This window comes from Mastigoproctus giganteus, chromosome 4, assembly GCF_048544385.1.
Source record: "Mastigoproctus giganteus isolate SK-2022 chromosome 4, ASM4854438v1, whole genome shotgun sequence".
NCBI classification, from domain to species: Eukaryota; Metazoa; Arthropoda; class Arachnida; order Uropygi; family Thelyphonidae; genus Mastigoproctus; species Mastigoproctus giganteus.
Genome location: NC_143578.1, coordinates 108,223,166 through 108,241,717, shown reverse-complemented (window position 1 = coordinate 108,241,717; position 18,552 = coordinate 108,223,166). Strand labels below are relative to the sequence as shown.

The window sequence follows — 18,552 nt, the reverse complement described above, 5'->3', positions numbered from 1 at the left end:
CAAGCTGTAAAAGATCTTTTCATAGAAAAAAACATTCAAATAAGTAATCTCGTTGGCTTTGGAAGTGATAATTGTGCCACTGTGATGGGTACTAAGAGTGGGTTCCAGTCATTGCTGAAAAAGTATGTACCATCAGTATTTATAATGGGATGTGTTTGCCATTCTTTTGCATTATGTGCTAGTCATTCAGTCAAGGTACTACCATCATATCTAGAAATATTTATAAAAGATATCTCTTATTTTTCCCGTAGTAGTAAAAGATTAAACGAGTTCAAAATGATTCAAGATGTTGTAGATACTGCTAAGCATAAAATCCCCAAATTAGCACAAACACTTTGGTTATCCCGTGGCAATGTAATAAAAATTATTATTGAGTAGTGGGATGCATTAGTTCTTTATTTTCAGTCTCAATCAAAAATTGACAAAATCGATGGTGCAGGAAATATTTACAATACTATGATCACCAAAGGAACTAAGCATATGTTGTTGTTTTTAGGATATGTACTGGAGAAAATAAACTGCCTGAATACTGAATTTCAATCTGAGCATTTCATATTGCACTTACTTCAATCAATGGTTTCAATTGAGTATAAAAATATTCTTAGTTTTTTCATAAAAGAAGAAGTCATTACTTTGTGCAAGCTGGTTGAAATTGATCCAAGCAATGCAATAAATCATAAGCCTCTGAATAAAATATATTTGGGAGGCCATTGTATGGCCTTATTAAATTCAACACCACTTGGTGACAGTGAAAGCAGGTTTAAAAATGATTGTTTAAAATTTCTTGTTGAACTTTGTATGGAAATCAGAAAAAGATTTCCTCTAAATGATGATGGAATTATCACCAGTCTCAATGTTCTTGACCCAGCAGTGATACATGATTGTGCTAATTCGCCATCCTCAATTTTCCATTTAGCAATGCAGTTCCCTCACCTTGTTTCTGAAGACAAACTAGATCTTCTAGATGATGAACATTTAAATCAAGATTTAGATTTCTCTTACAAAACCATCCCTGAGTTATGGTATCTGTTACGTAATGTAAAAGATGGCTTTAATAATTCTAAATATGAGATTTTATCTAACTTTATGACCAATCTAGCTATTTTACCTCACTCTTCGGCAAGAGTAGAAAGAATCTTCTTCCAATATAAAAACAAGCCACAAACTCCCTTAAACCAGAAACTGTGAAAAATAGACTAATGGCAAAACAGGCGATAAATAGATCTAATCAAAATTGCTATACATGGAAACCTAAATCAGAATTGGTAAAAGAAGTCATACAAGGAACTTGTCATAAAAGATACGAAGAACATTTGAAAAAAATGAAAGAACTTCAAAAAATAAATGTGGAGGGAACTGAATGGGATGAAAATTCTGATTACAATTAAATAAAATATATTTTTGCATGGTAAGTTTTATCTTATTTGTGTTGCTATACTATATGATGAAAACTGGGTTTATTTAAGTTGCAATCTAAGTTTTTTTAAAATTTGTGAGTGGGAGCCCTGCATGTGGTGATTACTTTGAATAAAAAAACCATTTTTTGGGCTCCTTTGTGTTCTTTTTATTGCAGCAGTCCAGGAACTTTATTTCCAAACCTCATACATACAGAGCATTCTTTGTGTATGAGCACACCAAGCCTGTGCTCCTCAAAGTAAATACTATAGTTCATAGTTTATTCTTTGAGAGCTGATTTAGATTATGCATTTTATTTTAACGTTTTTAAGTGCTCGGAAGGCCTCTAGGGTGATACAGATGGCTCTGGATACATATGTCTGTTTTAATAACATAGCTTCTTTTATAGTATTGTTGTTATAATAAAAATGTTACTTTAATAAATAGTAATCAATACATGAGTATCAAACAAGCTTTTAGACTTATTTAATAACAGTTTTAGTCAAGACAATTGTGATGGTATGGTATAAAAGTATCACCGCTTTGGAAATAATCTTATAAAGATGACCATCCACAGGAAAGTAAGACACACTACACCGACCATTAGCCAGACCCACCAATTACAAGATCTTTTTGCATGTGTTTCTAAGCGACTACTCTCTACTTTAAGCTGTCCATAGTTCTGTTCAGCTATCTGAGATGCATATCCAAGTGTCTAAAAAAAAAGAAAGTATTTAAAACAATAAGACACGGTTCTCAGTAAGATAACCTAGTAATAGTAAACTTAAGTGTCTCGTACTCAACCACTTACAAGGTTTCCAATATTAATTCAAAATAATTTAATTACCTAAATACCTGTGTATGTTTTATGCAAAATATTATCACTAAAGCTTAGATATTTAAGCCCTGAAAAATCATTATCGTACATAGCTATGAGCAAACTAGATTTGCTTTGAAAAGCAAAAATCAAATTTTTGTGAAGGTACATTGCTGTGAGTTGTTTCAACATTGTACTATCACTTTAAATAAATAGCAATATATATATATACTTCTCCCTTTGGAGTAATACTTCTTATTTGAAGTGTGCATAGTGCAATACAGATAAGTTATGGTGAATTGCCTCCATAATAAGAGATAGTTGCATTTTGTAGTAGTTTTTCATGGCAATGTACAAAATCAAGATTGCATGAAAATAGGTGAAATAAGAATTCAAAATAGGGTCTAAAACTCCAGAAAACCATCTCTAGTTAATGTATGAAAATATTGTTCTACACACAGAAAATAGTAATTACAACATCTTTAATGAACAAATTCAGGCAATGGTATTGTTTGTTACACATATAACAATTTTCTCGAAAGTTTCAGAACTTTGCCTCTCATCAGAGCAAAGATGTTTCATGAGAAATAATCTTCTTTCTACTTAAAGTGAGTGGTTGGAGAACTCAATATTCTGCATTTACAGGATATATCAATTTCAACAGGATGTACTTCAATAACCTTAGTCTTTACAAATGAAGTTACAAATGTTAATGAGGGAAAAAAAGCTCCCTGCAAGTTACTTTGTGTATTACCACTAAAAAATTGCCCCTCCACAGAATGCAGTTAACTCTGGATTAAGCTGTGACATTTCTGATTAAAATATTTTGACAAAGTGAATAACATTATTAAAAGTTTGAACATACAGTGGCAGACAAAAAAAAAAACTGCATCACCTTAAAAAAGTAACATTTGTAGTGAAACGTATAGGATATTGTTGGATTAGTCATTTTGTTTGTTGCAAAGCAAAGGTATTGCATCAGCCATTTCTATAAATATGGTGTTGGAAGGGAATACATGCTCATTAGTATCCTGTCTTGTGGAGGGTTAAGCATGGCTCCATTATGTTCAGTTGACACAAAGAAAAAAAAAAAAATGTAGCTGTTGCTCTTGAACTGCCACAGTCCCTTTTTTTTGAAATTAAAATCCATGCTGCAAACCTTTTCTTCATCATCCAATCTAGAACTGTGATCACTCAAATCCTGTGATGCCACCTGCTTTGTGTGATGATCAAATGTAGAATATCCACAATGGTGAGTTCTCTTACTCCAATTAATAAAGGTAAACTGAAATGTCCATAAGAAGGCATCCACACTTGTCTTCCCATTCCATCTGCGCACAAAGACATATTCTCTTACATATTCTTCTGGTTCTGTAGCATAGCCAACTCTTATTTTACTTTTCCTTCCAACTAACTCACACCACACAGATTCTATGCAATCATGCATAAAGTTCTGAATCTGTTGTGCTCAGACTGCTTTTGATAGGAAGCTCAACACCCCCAACCCCTTTTACCCTTCTTATCTTTCCAAAATACATTATATATATATATATATATATCATAATGAAACTCATTATCCTGTATTTCTGGTAGCACCAAGCTTCCATTAATGAAACTCATTATCCTGTATTTCTGGTAGCACCCAGCTTCCATTAGTCCTATTATGTCAGTGTTAGTTGTCCTTAACCAGCAGTTCAAATTTACTCCTTTTCTGATAACACTCCTGACATTATTGTAGGCATAGTTGAGACTAAGGGTTCCTGTACATTTTAACACCCTGAAATGCCTTCTGAAGTCAAAGCTTTCTTCCCCTAGTATTAGCTTCCTATTCATTTGAAACATGCTATCCTCATCAGTGCACATCCTGCTAATATCAGATGTGTGCAAGCATTACTTTGACCCGTATCATCAGATTAAATACATACATATATTAGTTGTTCCTATGAATCCCTAAGGCATCCTTAATGAAACTGACAAAGACTCTTGCACTATATTTGTTCACTTACTTAGATGGCTACGCTGATAAATATTTCCCCCAAAATTCTTGCAGGGTTGCTCCTGTTGCAGACATACACATTCCAGTTGCACACACATACCTGTGTATACACATACACAGGTATGTGTGTGCAACAGGACATCATAATTTGTGGGATTTTTTTCAGCATTGTCTGTATTTATTCAATAAAATTGTCAGTCTGTGTGCATTTAGTAATATTATTCCCCACATGAATAATAATGATCTCTACCTTTCTCTCTCTCTCTCCCTTAAAATCTGACAGTCTACTGGTGACATTAACTGTGGCTCCCAGTGGACACATACTGTCCTTTTATCCTATTACAAAAAATATTACCTAATTCCCTGGCAATTGAATTTTCCAGTTTTCCTGATTGGTGCTGTAATATTTCTGAAATGATCCATGGCAATATTATCAAATCAGTGTTTGAAAGTAATTAAAACCTTTAGCAATATTAACTATACCATAACTGAAATTAAACAAGTTAGTAATGTATGCAGTGCATTACATTTCAGGCACGTTTGGTTTTTTTTCTTATTGTTTGATTAATAGAAGTAAAAAGTAAATATAGTTATCTTCTCATCAATTAATTATAACTTTACAGAACACTTAATAGTAGTTATTATTATTACTAACAATATAATGCAAGGAAGTCTGAGGCTTATGCTGCACCAGCAAAAAAAAAACACCCTTCTGAGTTACCGTGAGAGAGAGAGAGAGAGAGAGAGAGAGAGTCACAAGTAGAAGGGAATCACCAAGAAAGAGAATGATGATATCCAGCTCAGGACCCTGGGTGTACCAAGCCCATACCAGATGTGAGCCATTGTTATGGGGATTTGATGGCACGTAAGCTGCTATAGCTATAATGCACCTATTCATTTATAATATGAGGAACTTTCGTAAAATCGGAAACAATTAAAAAGTCGTTAGCTTGAAATAGTTGAAAAATACAGAAATATCTGCCATGTCACCAATGAGATTCTCTAAAGTTATTGGTTTATCAAGATTGACCAGTGATAACAGGGTTTAAGTTCTATCTTGTATATGGTAGGGGTAGTCAATGAGAATGTGTTTGATAGTCAGATTTTGAGAACAATATGGACACTGGAGACCAAATTTTCGGATCCTGTTTGAACTGCAAGAGTTTATTATTAGTTCGAGAGTGCCAGATTGCTGTCCATTCTGATAGGCATGCATCATGAATGATTAGTGCATAGTCTGATGCTGGAACAGGGATATTGGTTATCCCTGTTCCAGCAGCCGCTAAAATGCACTAGTCCCGATGTGTCCCAAATAACCGGAATGTACATAATGAAAGTTAAAGGAAAGTAAATTTTATTGTACAATAGATTACTGTATGCTATTATTTTTATTGTAGGTCACTTGTATTGTATAACAACTGATAACATTAAAACATTATTCTTAAAGTTTATGGAACAGCAACTATTTTGGTCATAGTGCATCAATTCATGGCTCAATTTGCATCAATTCAAGCTGAAGAATTAAATCAGGAAAAGTTATGCTAAAAAAAAAAACCAATCCTAAATCTTGACATCTGCTGCTGCTGCATTAGGATAATGAACTGAAATTTAAGATAGAAGAGGCATGTTTCCTAAAAGGTTGGAAAACCCAATAATGTGATATTATTTAATTTACATGTTCAAATAATATTAAATAACATGATTTTTAAAGCAATACTTTAAAACAAGAATTTAATTCCAATTACGTAAGATTAAATATCATATATTTAAATTTATGCTAATACATAGCATACCTCAATATCCTTGCGGATAATGTGGCCTGCTAAAAGGCTATTCTGCTTTAAATTCTGAACTAGTGAAACCATGTCTTCAGCTGCCTTCTCCTGCATACTATGATGGTAACGAAGAACAGCATCTAGATCCTCAGGTGGAAGATTTCCTGCACTGCTCTGACGATGACGAAGACCATTACTAACTAGAATTCAGAAACATGAATAAAGGTGTGATGCGTAAAAAATTATATAAAGGTATACAGATGTACTGGGTACATAACTATCCAACCCATGAGTTAGCAGTAGTGGTATTTTGGTAAAGCTTGTTGGAATAATTGAATGTGCATTGAATCAATTAAAACAAACTTACAGGAATATAGAAAAAGGCCTGTAAGTTTTAAAACGAGTATGGAAAAATGAAAACATCACATATTGGAAAGCATAAATATCTATAACTTATATAATTTTTAAAAAAATCAAGAAATGCCCTTTAATAAAAGTATACAGATGAAACTATATGTGAAAAAGAGCAAAATATATCCAACACTACAAATAATAGAATTATTTTGAGTAAAAGTATTATTAAAAAAAAAAAAAAAAGAAGCCAAGTCAAACAATACAGTCGGACCTCTATACAATGAAATCGATTGTTTGCTTGAAAAAATGTTAAACAGAAATTTCATTATAAAGAAATATGACCTTTCCAACAATGAAAAATACTTAAATCCAGCATTGGGAAATAAATCATAAATAAGTGAGAATGAATAAATTTTCTATTTTCTAACATTTTAAAACAATTCATTAATACATACATATTAAGAAATGTACTACATGCATGATATATAAGTGCACGTTTAGGAATTATTTTGTAAAATGTTTGGTTATTTTTTGTCATTGGTCATTTTCTTTACACCGAAGACCTCGATGCAAAGTTTGAAATGCTGCCAACATTTCACGTTTGGAAAGTTTAATATTGCCCTCATTTTCATCCAACTCACCATCGATATTGTCACTAGTTCTTTGAATACTCTCCAAAATGTTGAAGTCACTCGGATATTCAACTTCTATGATATCATTATCATCTAAAAATTTTTCAAGAACAATTTCTCCACTGATAAAACTTCTCTCTTGCAGTTCTTCCCAAGGTTGCTCAATATCTTGTAATAGTTCATCCCTCTCATCTCTGTTAATTGGCATTTTAGCAAAATCTACTTTTGCGAAACAATTCTTCATTGTTGTTTCCGTAATATCTTGACTTCACACTTTTGGCAACTCTGATATGCACATCCACAAATCTATAACAGAATCTATAGGTTGGTTGGGGTTTTTTTATTTTTTTATGAAAACACCAAACACGAGAGGTATTAGAACCTATAGTACTTAGTACCATGCTTGGGTTGGAGGTTGAGAAGACGAGAGAAGATATTTGTTGACATTAGACTTTAACTTCTGTAGACTGTAATTTTCAGGAAATACATAAGAAGGAAGGTTGTTCCAGGAAACAGCAGTTGAATGAATAAATGAGGAAGATGAAAAGTTGGTTCTGTGAGTTTGAGGTCAAACAGTAAATGAATGTTGGCTGTTGGTGGCATGTGTTCAGACTGTTTTGAAAGAGAGTGTAGGAATTATAGAAGCCAATTCAGAAGAACAGTGCCCATGGAAGTATCTGTAGAAAAGGAATGCAAAACAGTACATCTATGAGACAGAGTGGAGAGAGACTGTTAGAGATGAGTCATTAATTAATCTAACTGCCCTCTTCTGAATGAAATCTAGAAGCCTGAGAGAGATTTTGGGGGCACCGCCCCAGATGTGGGAACAATATTCCATGGTAGGACGGATTTGCGGTTTGTACAGAGTGAACAGCTGTTTGGAAGAAAAGTAATGGCGAGAGCGAAAGAGAAAACAAAGTTTTTTAGATGCAGAGGAAGCAATATTTGTAATGTGCTTGTGCCAAGAAAGATTAGAAGTCGGGGTAATCGCCAAAAGAGATATCATTTTGCCTAGAAATCGGAATGTCACTAAAGATAAGCATAGGAGCAGAAGAATCCTTTTTGTGAGATATAAAACAAGACTGAGTTTTAGAAAAGTTGAAATCAACTAAGTTGTCTTTGCCCCACTGGAGAATTACCTGGAGATTGGCATTTAAGGAATTGGTAGCGGATATTCGAGAAGTTGAAGCTGAGTGAGCAGGGCAAGGTTTCTCAAAATGGAAAGTGGAATGCAATGTGCTATCATCGGCAAAACTATGGATAGGATTTCCAGTCAATGGAAGAAGGTGATTAATATACAAGAGGAAAAGAGTGTACCTTGGGGGGGGGGACACCAGCATTAGTGGAAAAGTTAGAAGACAGAGAGCCATCTACCATCACCCTCAGTGAGCGATCAGAGAGAAAACTGGATAACCAATTACAAAAAAACAGTTGGCAAACCATAAGATGGAAGCTTGGTTAGGAAACCTTTATGCCAAACATGATCGAAAGCCTTTAAGATGTCAAGAGCAACTGCTTGTGTTTTACCGAACTTTTCCATTGAATGTGCCCATAAATGGTAACATAAGCCAGAATATCACCAGTGGATTGACACTGATGGAATCCATACTGGCGATCGTTGATCAGACGGAAGGTTTCTAGGTGGTTTAAGAGTTGGCGGTTAATTGATTTCTCCATTACTTTAGAAAGAGTGGAAGTAATTTCAATGGGACAATAATTAGATGGGAGGGATTTGTCACCCTTTTTATGAACTGGCTGGATATGAGCAAATTTCCAAACAGAAGGAAAAACACCTTTGGAATAAGAAAGTGAAAAAAGACAGCAAAGAACAGGAGTAAGTTTGGGAGCACAGGTTTTGAGAACAAGTGTAGAAATACCATCGGGACCTGGAGCTATCTTAGCATCAAGATCCTTCTGACATCCTTTTGACGGAAAACCACAGGAGGCATTGAATGGGCCATGTTGGGAATAATGGGAGGTATTTTACCAAGATCTATTCTGAGTATAATTTTTTTTCAGTATGGGCCTTCGATAATGCATTTTAAAATTCTTGATAATGTCGTGGTCCATTGGCTGCAGTTTAGACAAGGTATTTGGAGGAATAATGATTTATGCACCAACATCGAGCCATGATGATGAAGAGGTTGAAGAAATGTATACAGAAATGGAGAGTCTTCTAGATGAGCAGAAAACCCACTACACTATTATTATGGGAGACTTCAATGCTAAGGTTGGAAAAGGACAAAACAGCGCAGAAAGGGGAACAATAGGAAATTTTGGAATTGGTGAAAGAAATGAAAGAGGTGAAAGACTTGTGGAATTTGCAGAATCTCAAGGATTGTCAGTAATGAACACTTTTTTCAAGAAAAGGGTGAACAGAAAGTGGACATGGAAGAGTCCAAATGGATTAACTACTAATGAAATCGACTTCATCCTCACTAACAGAAGATATATTGTGAATGATGTTACTGTCCTGAATAAGGTAAATGTTGGAAGTGATCACAGAATGGTAAGATGTACACTTGATATAGATGTAGGAAAGGAAAAAACTGACCCGAGTAAATAATACAAAGGTCTTTGAGATAACAGAAGAGGAGAAAAAGCAGTATGTACTGGAACTTAAGAACAAGTATGAGCTTCTGCAGACTGCTGAGGACCAAGATATCGACGAGGAATATTACAACTTTTTGAAAGTGATAAAGCCCAAGAAACCTATAGGGAAAAAGAAATCCAAAGAAGAAAAAATTAGTCAAGAAACACTTGTCATGATGAACCGAAGACGACAAATGAAAAGCAAGAAAAACACTGACAGGGAGAAAATTGAGTATACTGAGTTATGCAAAGCCATTAGAAAGAGACTCAGAGAGGACATAAGAAGATTTAACGCAAGAAAAGTAGAACAAGCATTAAGGGAAAACAAAGGAATTAAATCAGCAGCCATGAGCAGTAATACAGAAAGACAAATGATACTGAAACTGAAGAATAGCGAGGGTGTACTTATAAACAGCAGAGAAGGCATAATTCAAATAGCAGAAGACTACTATAGAGAATTATACAAGGAGCAGGGGAATGATGCCAGCAGTGGGGAAGATGGATTGCAAAGTAGCAACACATACGACATACCCAATATTCTTCCTGATGAGGTAGAACATGCATTGAAGAAAATGAAGAATCAGAAAGCCCCGGGGGAAGATGAAGTTACTGTAGAGTTGTTAAAATTGGGAGGAAGAGACATAACACAAAAACTGGCAAGGCTCTTCACAAAGTGCATTAGAAAAGGTGTGACACCTAAGCAGTGGAATAATGCAATCATAGTTTTGCTGCATAAGAAAGGAGATAAATCAGAAATTGGAAATTATAGACCAATTAGCTTGCTATCCCACATCTACAAGTTGTTCACAAGGGTCATTACTAACAGATTAGACAGAATACTTGATGAGAATCAACCAAAAGAGCAAGCTGGCTTTAGGACAGGATTCTCAACTATGGATCACCTTCATGTAATATCACAGCTAATGGAGAAAGCAAATGAATATAAAACACCATTATGCCTGGCATTTGTGGATTATGAAAAGGCATTTGACTCCATACAGCATAAGGCAATGTTTCGGGCACTGGAAAGACAAGGCATTGATACCCCATATATTATGATTTTGAAGAAAATATATGAGAGTGCTACCTCCTTTATTAGACTAGATAAAGACAGTAGGAAATTTAAAATTGAGAAAGGAGTTCGACAAGGAGACACAATATCTCCGAAGCTGTTTACTGCTGCCCTTGAGGAAGCTTTCAGAAGATTAGACTGGTCGCAGAAAGGAGTCAATGTGAACGGAGAGTACCTAAACCATTTACGATTTGCAGATGACATTGTGGTCATAAGCCACAATCCCAAAGAATTAGAGGAAAATCTTAATCAGTTATGCACAGCTAGTAAGGATTTTGGACTAAAGATGAATATGGCTAAAACAAAAGTAATGATGAACAAGTATGCCACAGAAAGGGAAATAAAGATTGAAGGAGCAGTAATTGAAAAGGTGGAGTCATATACTTATCTGGGACAAGTTATTAGTTGTAATAATGATAAATGGCTGGAAGTCAAGAGAAGAATAAATTTTGGATGGATAGCATTCAGGAAATATAGTCACATACTGAAGAGCAATATCCCAGTTTGTCTGAAACGTAAAATAATGAACCAATGTATACTCCCCACCATGACTTATGGAAGTGAAACTTGGGCACTCACCAAAAGAATGGAAGAGAAGCTGAGAACTACACAGCGAAGAATGGAACGAATCATATTGGGAATCAGACTGTTAGATAAGAAGAGAAACACATGGGTTAGGCAACAAACTCAAGTAAAGGACATTCTTATCAAAACTAAAGAACTAAAATGGGCCTGGGCAGGACACATAGCTCGAAGACATGATGACAGATGGACTAAGAAAATAACAGAATGGTATCCAAGAGGAGCTAGAAGAAAACCTGGAAGACAAAGGCGGAGATGGATAGATGAAATTCATGAGTTTGTGGGTATTAAATGGATGGCCAGTGCTCAAAACAGAAGGAACTGGAAAGTGGCTGGAGAGGCCTTCATCCTGCAGTGGATTGAAAATGGCTGATGATGATGATGATGATTTGGAGGAAAAAACAATCTTCACACTTGTAAGTTTCGAAATTACCAACTGAAGGTGGACAGGCAGTTGTTGATAATCAATGAAATTTTTCTGTTTTCTTTCATCATCTTTCTATTGAAATTTTAAATCCACCATTCAGAAATTTCACTTGTCATCCAAGTCTTTTGTTGCAGACTCCTATTACTCCTTTGAAATATTTTTTTGAAAAACCTTTTTTGTTTTTCATTACCAGCCACATTTGCACCAACCCAGACTGTAATTCTCTCCTTACTATATTTACCACCTGAACATTTATCACCTTTAACAGTCAGTGTGTTGTTCGGCCAACATTTAAAAAATAGACCTGTCTCATCAATATTGAATGCCTTTGGGTTCGTAGTCCTCCATAAGTTTTTTTTTTTTTTTCAATACTGTTTTTTTCCATTGGGTACTGTCTTCTTCGATTACAACTCCATTCTCACCAGAAATAACTTTTTCATGTAAGCACTGCAGCTTTTAATTTTGATTTAATTTTAATTTAAGTTTGAGAATCCCAAACATGGTTAACACACTACTGGCAGGGATACCAAATTTTAAAGCAATTTCTTTTTTTTAACGTCCCAATGTACACTATTAAGCACTTCCACTTTTTCCACTACACTCAAGGATTTTCTCTTAGACATTGTAAGGTTGCTTGCACAGTAGCTAAAACAAAACAGATCTGGGGACCACCTGTCATGTAAACAACAGAGGCAGGTGAAATTTAGTGAAAGTGTGAATGACTCATTTCTGCAAAACAGATGAATTTCCAGGATAAAGGAAAAATCACTCTCTCCTATGACGGTGCTCACAGTAGAAAACCGGTTGAACAGAGCCAATGTCCACGTCAGGAATATGCCTTAACCTTTGGCCAATGGCTGTGGCCACAGATAGTTGACCAGCACAATTTCTCGGTACACTAGAGGTGGCTGTATAGGTTTTATGGACACCACTAAATTGTGGATTGCTTTAGCTCTTAATTCTTGCTTTCAACAGCTTCAACTCTATTGCCTAAAGGCCAGAGGTGCGAACAATGTGCACCCAGGTCTCTCAAAATCAGTTTTTTTATATAGAAATTTTCTTTGTTATATGAAAACTATTTTCAATATAATGACCAGGGGAAAATCAAAAAAATTCTCTATACGGAAGTCCATTAAAGAGATCCAATTGTATACATTAATATGTAGCCAAATTATAAATTTGATTATGAAAAATATATTTCAAATATAATTCCAGCATTTACTCCTAACTTAATACTTTCAATAATACAACTCATGACATCGACTTAAGTGATTTGTGAAGAATATGGCATGCGATAGAAAAAAAAAAAATAATACCATTTCTGAAATCAGCATAATTCTTGGGCAGCTATTAGTTTACAAATATCGAAAAGTATGCAGAGTGGTATAATTAATAACTATTTCTAATAGCTATTTCACTTTTTGAAATAGCTTTGCTAATTCAAAAAGTGAAAAGTTAATCTAAATAATAATTTATAAAATTATTATTTTGGATAGGCTTCATAATATCCACATAATTTGTTACAAAGGGTACTAGGAAAGTTTTGAAATATGACGCAACAACGAATCACAGGAAGCTGCTTGTTGCTGCATGTTGAGACATGTTCATACGTGCATAGTAGCCGCAGCGCCAAGTCGATGGGCTCAGTTATTCATTAGTAGTGAGTGTAAAGTGCTTGCGATGGCATCGTGGTCACGAAATGAGATAAGGACAGTTTTGCGGTATAATTTCGTGCGTGGTTTAACCATAGACCAGTGCTTAGAAGAAATGACTCTTGCACTAGATGATGATTGTCCACATCGTACAACGATATTCAGGTGGTATAGAGAATTCCAAAGGGGAAATTTCACTCTGGAGGATTCTGAGAGGCCGGGAAGGCCACAAACGTCAGTTACGGAGGAAAACGTTACTGCTGTGAGGAAAATGCTTGGCGAAAACAGGCGAATGACCTACCAACAGATAGAGGATACTTTGGGCCTAAATGCACCAGCAATTCGTTCGATTCTGCAAGATCATTTGCACATGAAGAAACTTTGTTCTCTCTGGGTGCCGCATCAACTGACTGAAGAGCAGATGACACGACGTGTGACTTGGTGCCGGGAGATGTTAAAAAAGTTTGATAAGGGACAATCTCGGTATGTGAACAACATCGTGACAGGTGACGAGACTTGGCTGTACTATTACGATCTGCCGACCAAGGCTCAAAACAAAGTTTGGGTCTTTGATGATGACGACACACCCGTAATTGTCAGAAAATCCCGATCTGTAAAGAAGAAAATGATAGCTGTATTTTTCAAATCGAGTAGAATTGTGGAACGTGTCGTTTTGGACACGCAGAAGACAGTCACAGCTAAGTGGTATACTGAACAATGCCTGCCTAAAGTCATTGGATCTATGAAGAACCTGCGGCCAAAGTCAAGAATGGACACCTGGTACCTCCATCACGAAAATGCTCCAGCTCACCGCGCCAAAGCCTGCACCGAATATTTGACCACAACAGGACTGAAACTTCTCGAGCACCCTCCCTACAGTCCAGACCTTGCTCCCTGCGACTTTGCACTGTTCCTGCATGTGAAAATGAAGCTAAAAGGGAGGCGGTTTTCCAGTGATGAGGACCTTCTACGGGCTTGGGACAACGAGTGTGCCTTACTCCCTAGTGAAACTTCGCAGAACTGGTTTAAAGATTGGTTTCGGAGGATGGAGAGGTGTATTGACTGTAGAGGAAATTACTTTGAAAAAATTAAATAAACAAAGCTGTATTGCAAAACTTTCCTAGTACCCTTTGTATTTATTATTTAATTTGTCATTTTAATGGTAACCCAAAAAAGTAGTTAAGGGAAAAATCTGAGACTTGAAATAAAATATGGCCTAATCTAAAAAAAATGAAAGTGTGTGTATCCTGTACACACAATGTTTTATGTGAAAACATCCTTGGCTTGGAAAATCAGGTAAATAGCCAGTAGTCTAATTAGGAAGTATGATTGTAGCAATTTGTTGAATAGTACGATTCCAACAATGCAAATATTTGTCGACAATTACTTTTTTCGTCTCGCATTTCCATTACATTCTATTGTTAGGTGCCACTATAGATGTTTTCACATAAAAAAAAAAAATTACTATTCCTTTTGGATATAGTAATATACATTCCCATATGTCCTTATTTAAAAATAGGAAAAGTGAGGAGGGATAAGTTTTGTACTTCTTTGCTGAATATTTGAGTAAATGATAATTTTCTGTTTGATAATTAATTCTGTTTATACTCTACAATGACCAGAGTTATTGCAAGTATAGAGGTCAGAGTTTGAGATGAAATAGAAGAACATCACCATATTTAGCCATCACATGAGCTTGAAATACAGTAAACTCAAATGCATGTTCTACTGTATTCTCATGCCAAGCTGTGTTTTTCAGTTGCAAGTTTTTACACAGCTTTGGGTGGAGGAAGATTTGCATATTTCAGTATAGATTTGTATATGCATATTTTTGTATAACTGAATCAAATGTAAATTCAGTTATGTTAAATAACCGAATTTGTGTTTGATGTGTTCAAATAAATGTGGGAAACTCATTCCCACAGAGGCATGTAAAACTGTATACATTAAACTTTAGCATCTGGTTTAGCTTCACATCACCCATGAAATTACTGCACACAACAGAGAACACTGCCATTATTGTGCACTTCTATTTTGCAGTGTAGACTACCATGGCACATCTGACAGTTTGTTTGTTAAAAACATGTTTTTAACAAAAACACATTTTATTCTTGTGTTATTTCTTCATTTGTTTGCCTTTCTGGTGCTTCCCCCCCTGGCTTTTATTATGTCAAATGGTTTTAGGTATTGCAAACCACAAAATCTAATCAGGAAATGACACCCTGGCATCACTTCCTGCTTAGATTTTGATCAGTGTGTTATAATGTTAGTATATTAGTATGATGTTATTATACAAATAATAACATACAACACAAATATTTACAAAAAACTAAACTATTTACAATAATACCTCTACATATTGGGACGATGGATCCCTTCATCAGCTGACATTAATATACAAAAAACGTTACAATGGAACATCAAATGATGCCAGGGTGGTCATGTGTCAGACAGTGAAGCACGTGCACGGGGTTGGTGCAAGTGCTTCACTGTGGTTCTGCCTAGTAACCCATTTGTGGAAGGAACACAAATGGATTACTGGGCTGACACTTGCTGTTGACAATGTAGACAAACGTACATGGGATGCATGCCAACGTTCGTCACATTGAAAGACAACTGCCTCCATAATGTTCACCAACCTCGTGCACATGCTTCACTGTCTAATGCATGACCACGCATCATTTGATGTTCCATTGTAATGTCAGCTGATGAAGGGACCTGATATAGTTTGTATATTTGTATAGTTTGTAAATATTTTAGTCCTGCTCTTTCAGATGCAACAATATTCCTCATGCATTATGGAATCTGAAGCAAAAGGCCTTTTCCCAAGTGACCTGTGTAAAACGCAGGTAAATAATTACATAGTGATATTTATTCGACCTTGAGAATGCTGCATGATGGGGTAGCCAATAGGAGAAGAGGGATGTGGGTCACATGGTACAAGTGGGTTGGGCAGTTACACAAATGCACAAGTCAATAATTACATGTCATTTCCTGATTAGATCGATCAGTGCATTTCGACAGGTGTATTTTACATAGGATTTTAATTGCACTGAGTTGTTCATAGCAGGAACAACTCAGTGCAATTAAAATCCATTAGATTAAGACACAAAGAATTGGAAGAGATGGAACGGCTGTCATCTGTTTGGATAGAAAATCAAACAAAAAATAAGTTTGCTTATGATAGAAGCAAAAGCATTAGCAATATTTTATTATGTAATAGTCGTAATAAAATACGTAAGTATTTTATTACGATTATTTATTGTGTTTGGTAATGTTTTGGTTACAAATGTGTGTTCAATCTTGGGTGGTCAGCACCTAACCCTATTTTTCCCATAGGGCCTGTTGTTTATATTGCACAATTTTGCATTGCACGAGAGTTTCTAGGAACACAACTATCGTGCTATACGAGGACTGACTGTACCACATATGGGTGGCAGTAGCCAAAGAGTGGTGTGCCAGCTGTGTGGTACTACACTCGGAGTGGTGAAGAGTGAAAGAGACCTGGGGATGTGCAGTCAGATGTGAGGTTCTCTGAGCGGTGCGGACGGGTTGCCGGGACAGCTCATGGGGTTTTGTCAGTGATATACAGATATTTTTCTGGCAGGGATAGGGAGGTGATTGTCCCATTGTAATGAGGCAATGGTCAGGCCACATCTTGAGTACTGCGTGCAGGTCTGGAGGCCTCATTTTCGGAGGGATGTGGACTGCTGGAACAGGTGCAGAGGGCAATGAGATTGGTGAAGGAAACATAGGGTGCCAATACCAAGAAAGGCTTCAGTTCTGAAAATTGCAACATCTACAGACTGGGCACCTGTGGGGTGATCTGATTGAGGTTCTTGGGGATTTGAATTGTTTGAGCAGACTCAATGGCTGATGGCACTCCTCCTCTTGCTCAGACCATGCATGTGAGGGGGACATAAATTAGAACTGAGGAAGGATGGTTGCGGAGTAGATGTGTGGAAGTTTGCCTCAACCAACGGGTGGTTGATTGCTGGAACAAGCTTCCATCCGTCGTGAAGTGCACAGTTTCATAAATTCAAAGAACTAGACAAACTATCGGTGGGGATGGATAGATGAAATGGGATTTTTTTTTTTTTTTTTTGATGATTGATAAGCTTGCTTTCTTGCATCAATTTTCACTATTAATACTAATCATATTTACTGCCAGGTAAAGCAGGTTTGTGGAATACTAACTAGAAAGAACAGCTGTGTAAATTGGCTAAACTAAGTTGCCTATCAGCACTGTAACAATCAAATTTTACCCAAAGAGGAAAATTTGGAATATTGCATAAAGTTAAAGAAAATTGCAGAGATGCATACAGTTTTCAAACTATTTCAATATGTGCATTGAAATATAACCTCATAACCTTGACTATTGTGCTATGCTATGCCGAAACAGTTCCTTCAAACTTAGCTTTCACGAATCTCTAAATATGTGCCATTTATTCAGTTTTCATTCTAACTCCAAAGCCTTCATAAATTCATTAACATAACTGAAAAATACTAAATTACCACTCAGAAAAAAATAAGTCAAATCTTTCTGATATTTATAAGACTGTTACCATGGTATTCTTTCCTAAAAGGCTCCACCCTCAGTCTGGAACTTAAGAGCTCAGCCAAATTTTTTGATAAATAAGATTTTGAACAAATCATTTAATTCTGATCATGAAGCATCATTCATGTAGATAACTGAAATTCCAGATCTATAAGTTGAGTTGCTGCAGTTGGTTTATTGTCCAAGTTATCAATTTGATGATGATGATTCTTCTTCTTCTAAAGTCCAGATGGTTGAGGTAATGGTAGGTTCTCATTATCATCATTCTTCTCTTTCATGGTGATTCCCTTCTACTTCTCTCTCTCTGTCAGGGTAACTCAATTTTTTTATTTTTTGGTGGTGCAGCATAAGCCTCAGGCTTCCTTGTACACCATATGGCTAATAATAATAATAGAAAAGATTTGACTTACTCCGTCATACCTCTAAATTTTATGTAGAAAAGTGTGTGCTGGGGTTGGCAAGCAGAGGACAGAGCCCCCAGTAATTAATTTAAAATTTTTTTATTATATATAATTTGTAAAAATTTATTTTGTTTTAGCTTTTTCCTGCAGCCTTTTCTATTTTACTTTTTTTTTTACCTGGAATCCTGCAAAAAAAAAAAATTTTTTTTGCAGGATTTCATTTGAATAATTATATTTTTGCAATTATCATAATTAATTTGTGTACATAATTTACAAAGGATGTATCATATTAAAGATAT

The 18,552-nt window shown here is 35.7% G+C and overlaps 1 protein-coding gene across 2 annotated transcripts in view; it reads right to left on the bottom strand.

Annotated features, from left to right (window-relative positions):
- Window positions 1-1,551: 1,551 nt before the first annotated feature.
- Use1 (Vesicle transport protein Use1) overlaps window positions 1,552-18,552 on the bottom strand; it is a 128,850-nt gene continuing 111,849 nt past the window's right edge. For both annotated transcript variants that reach the window (XM_090371726.1, XM_090371727.1), the window contains 2 exons: window positions 6,002-6,183; window positions 1,552-2,110 (listed from right to left, as the gene is read on the bottom strand). In XM_090371726.1, the coding sequence (XP_090227852.1) occupies window positions 1,931-2,110; window positions 6,002-6,183 (362 nt within the window). In that variant the 3' untranslated portion in view covers window positions 1,552-1,930. The remainder of the gene's footprint in view (window positions 2,111-6,001; window positions 6,184-18,552) is intronic.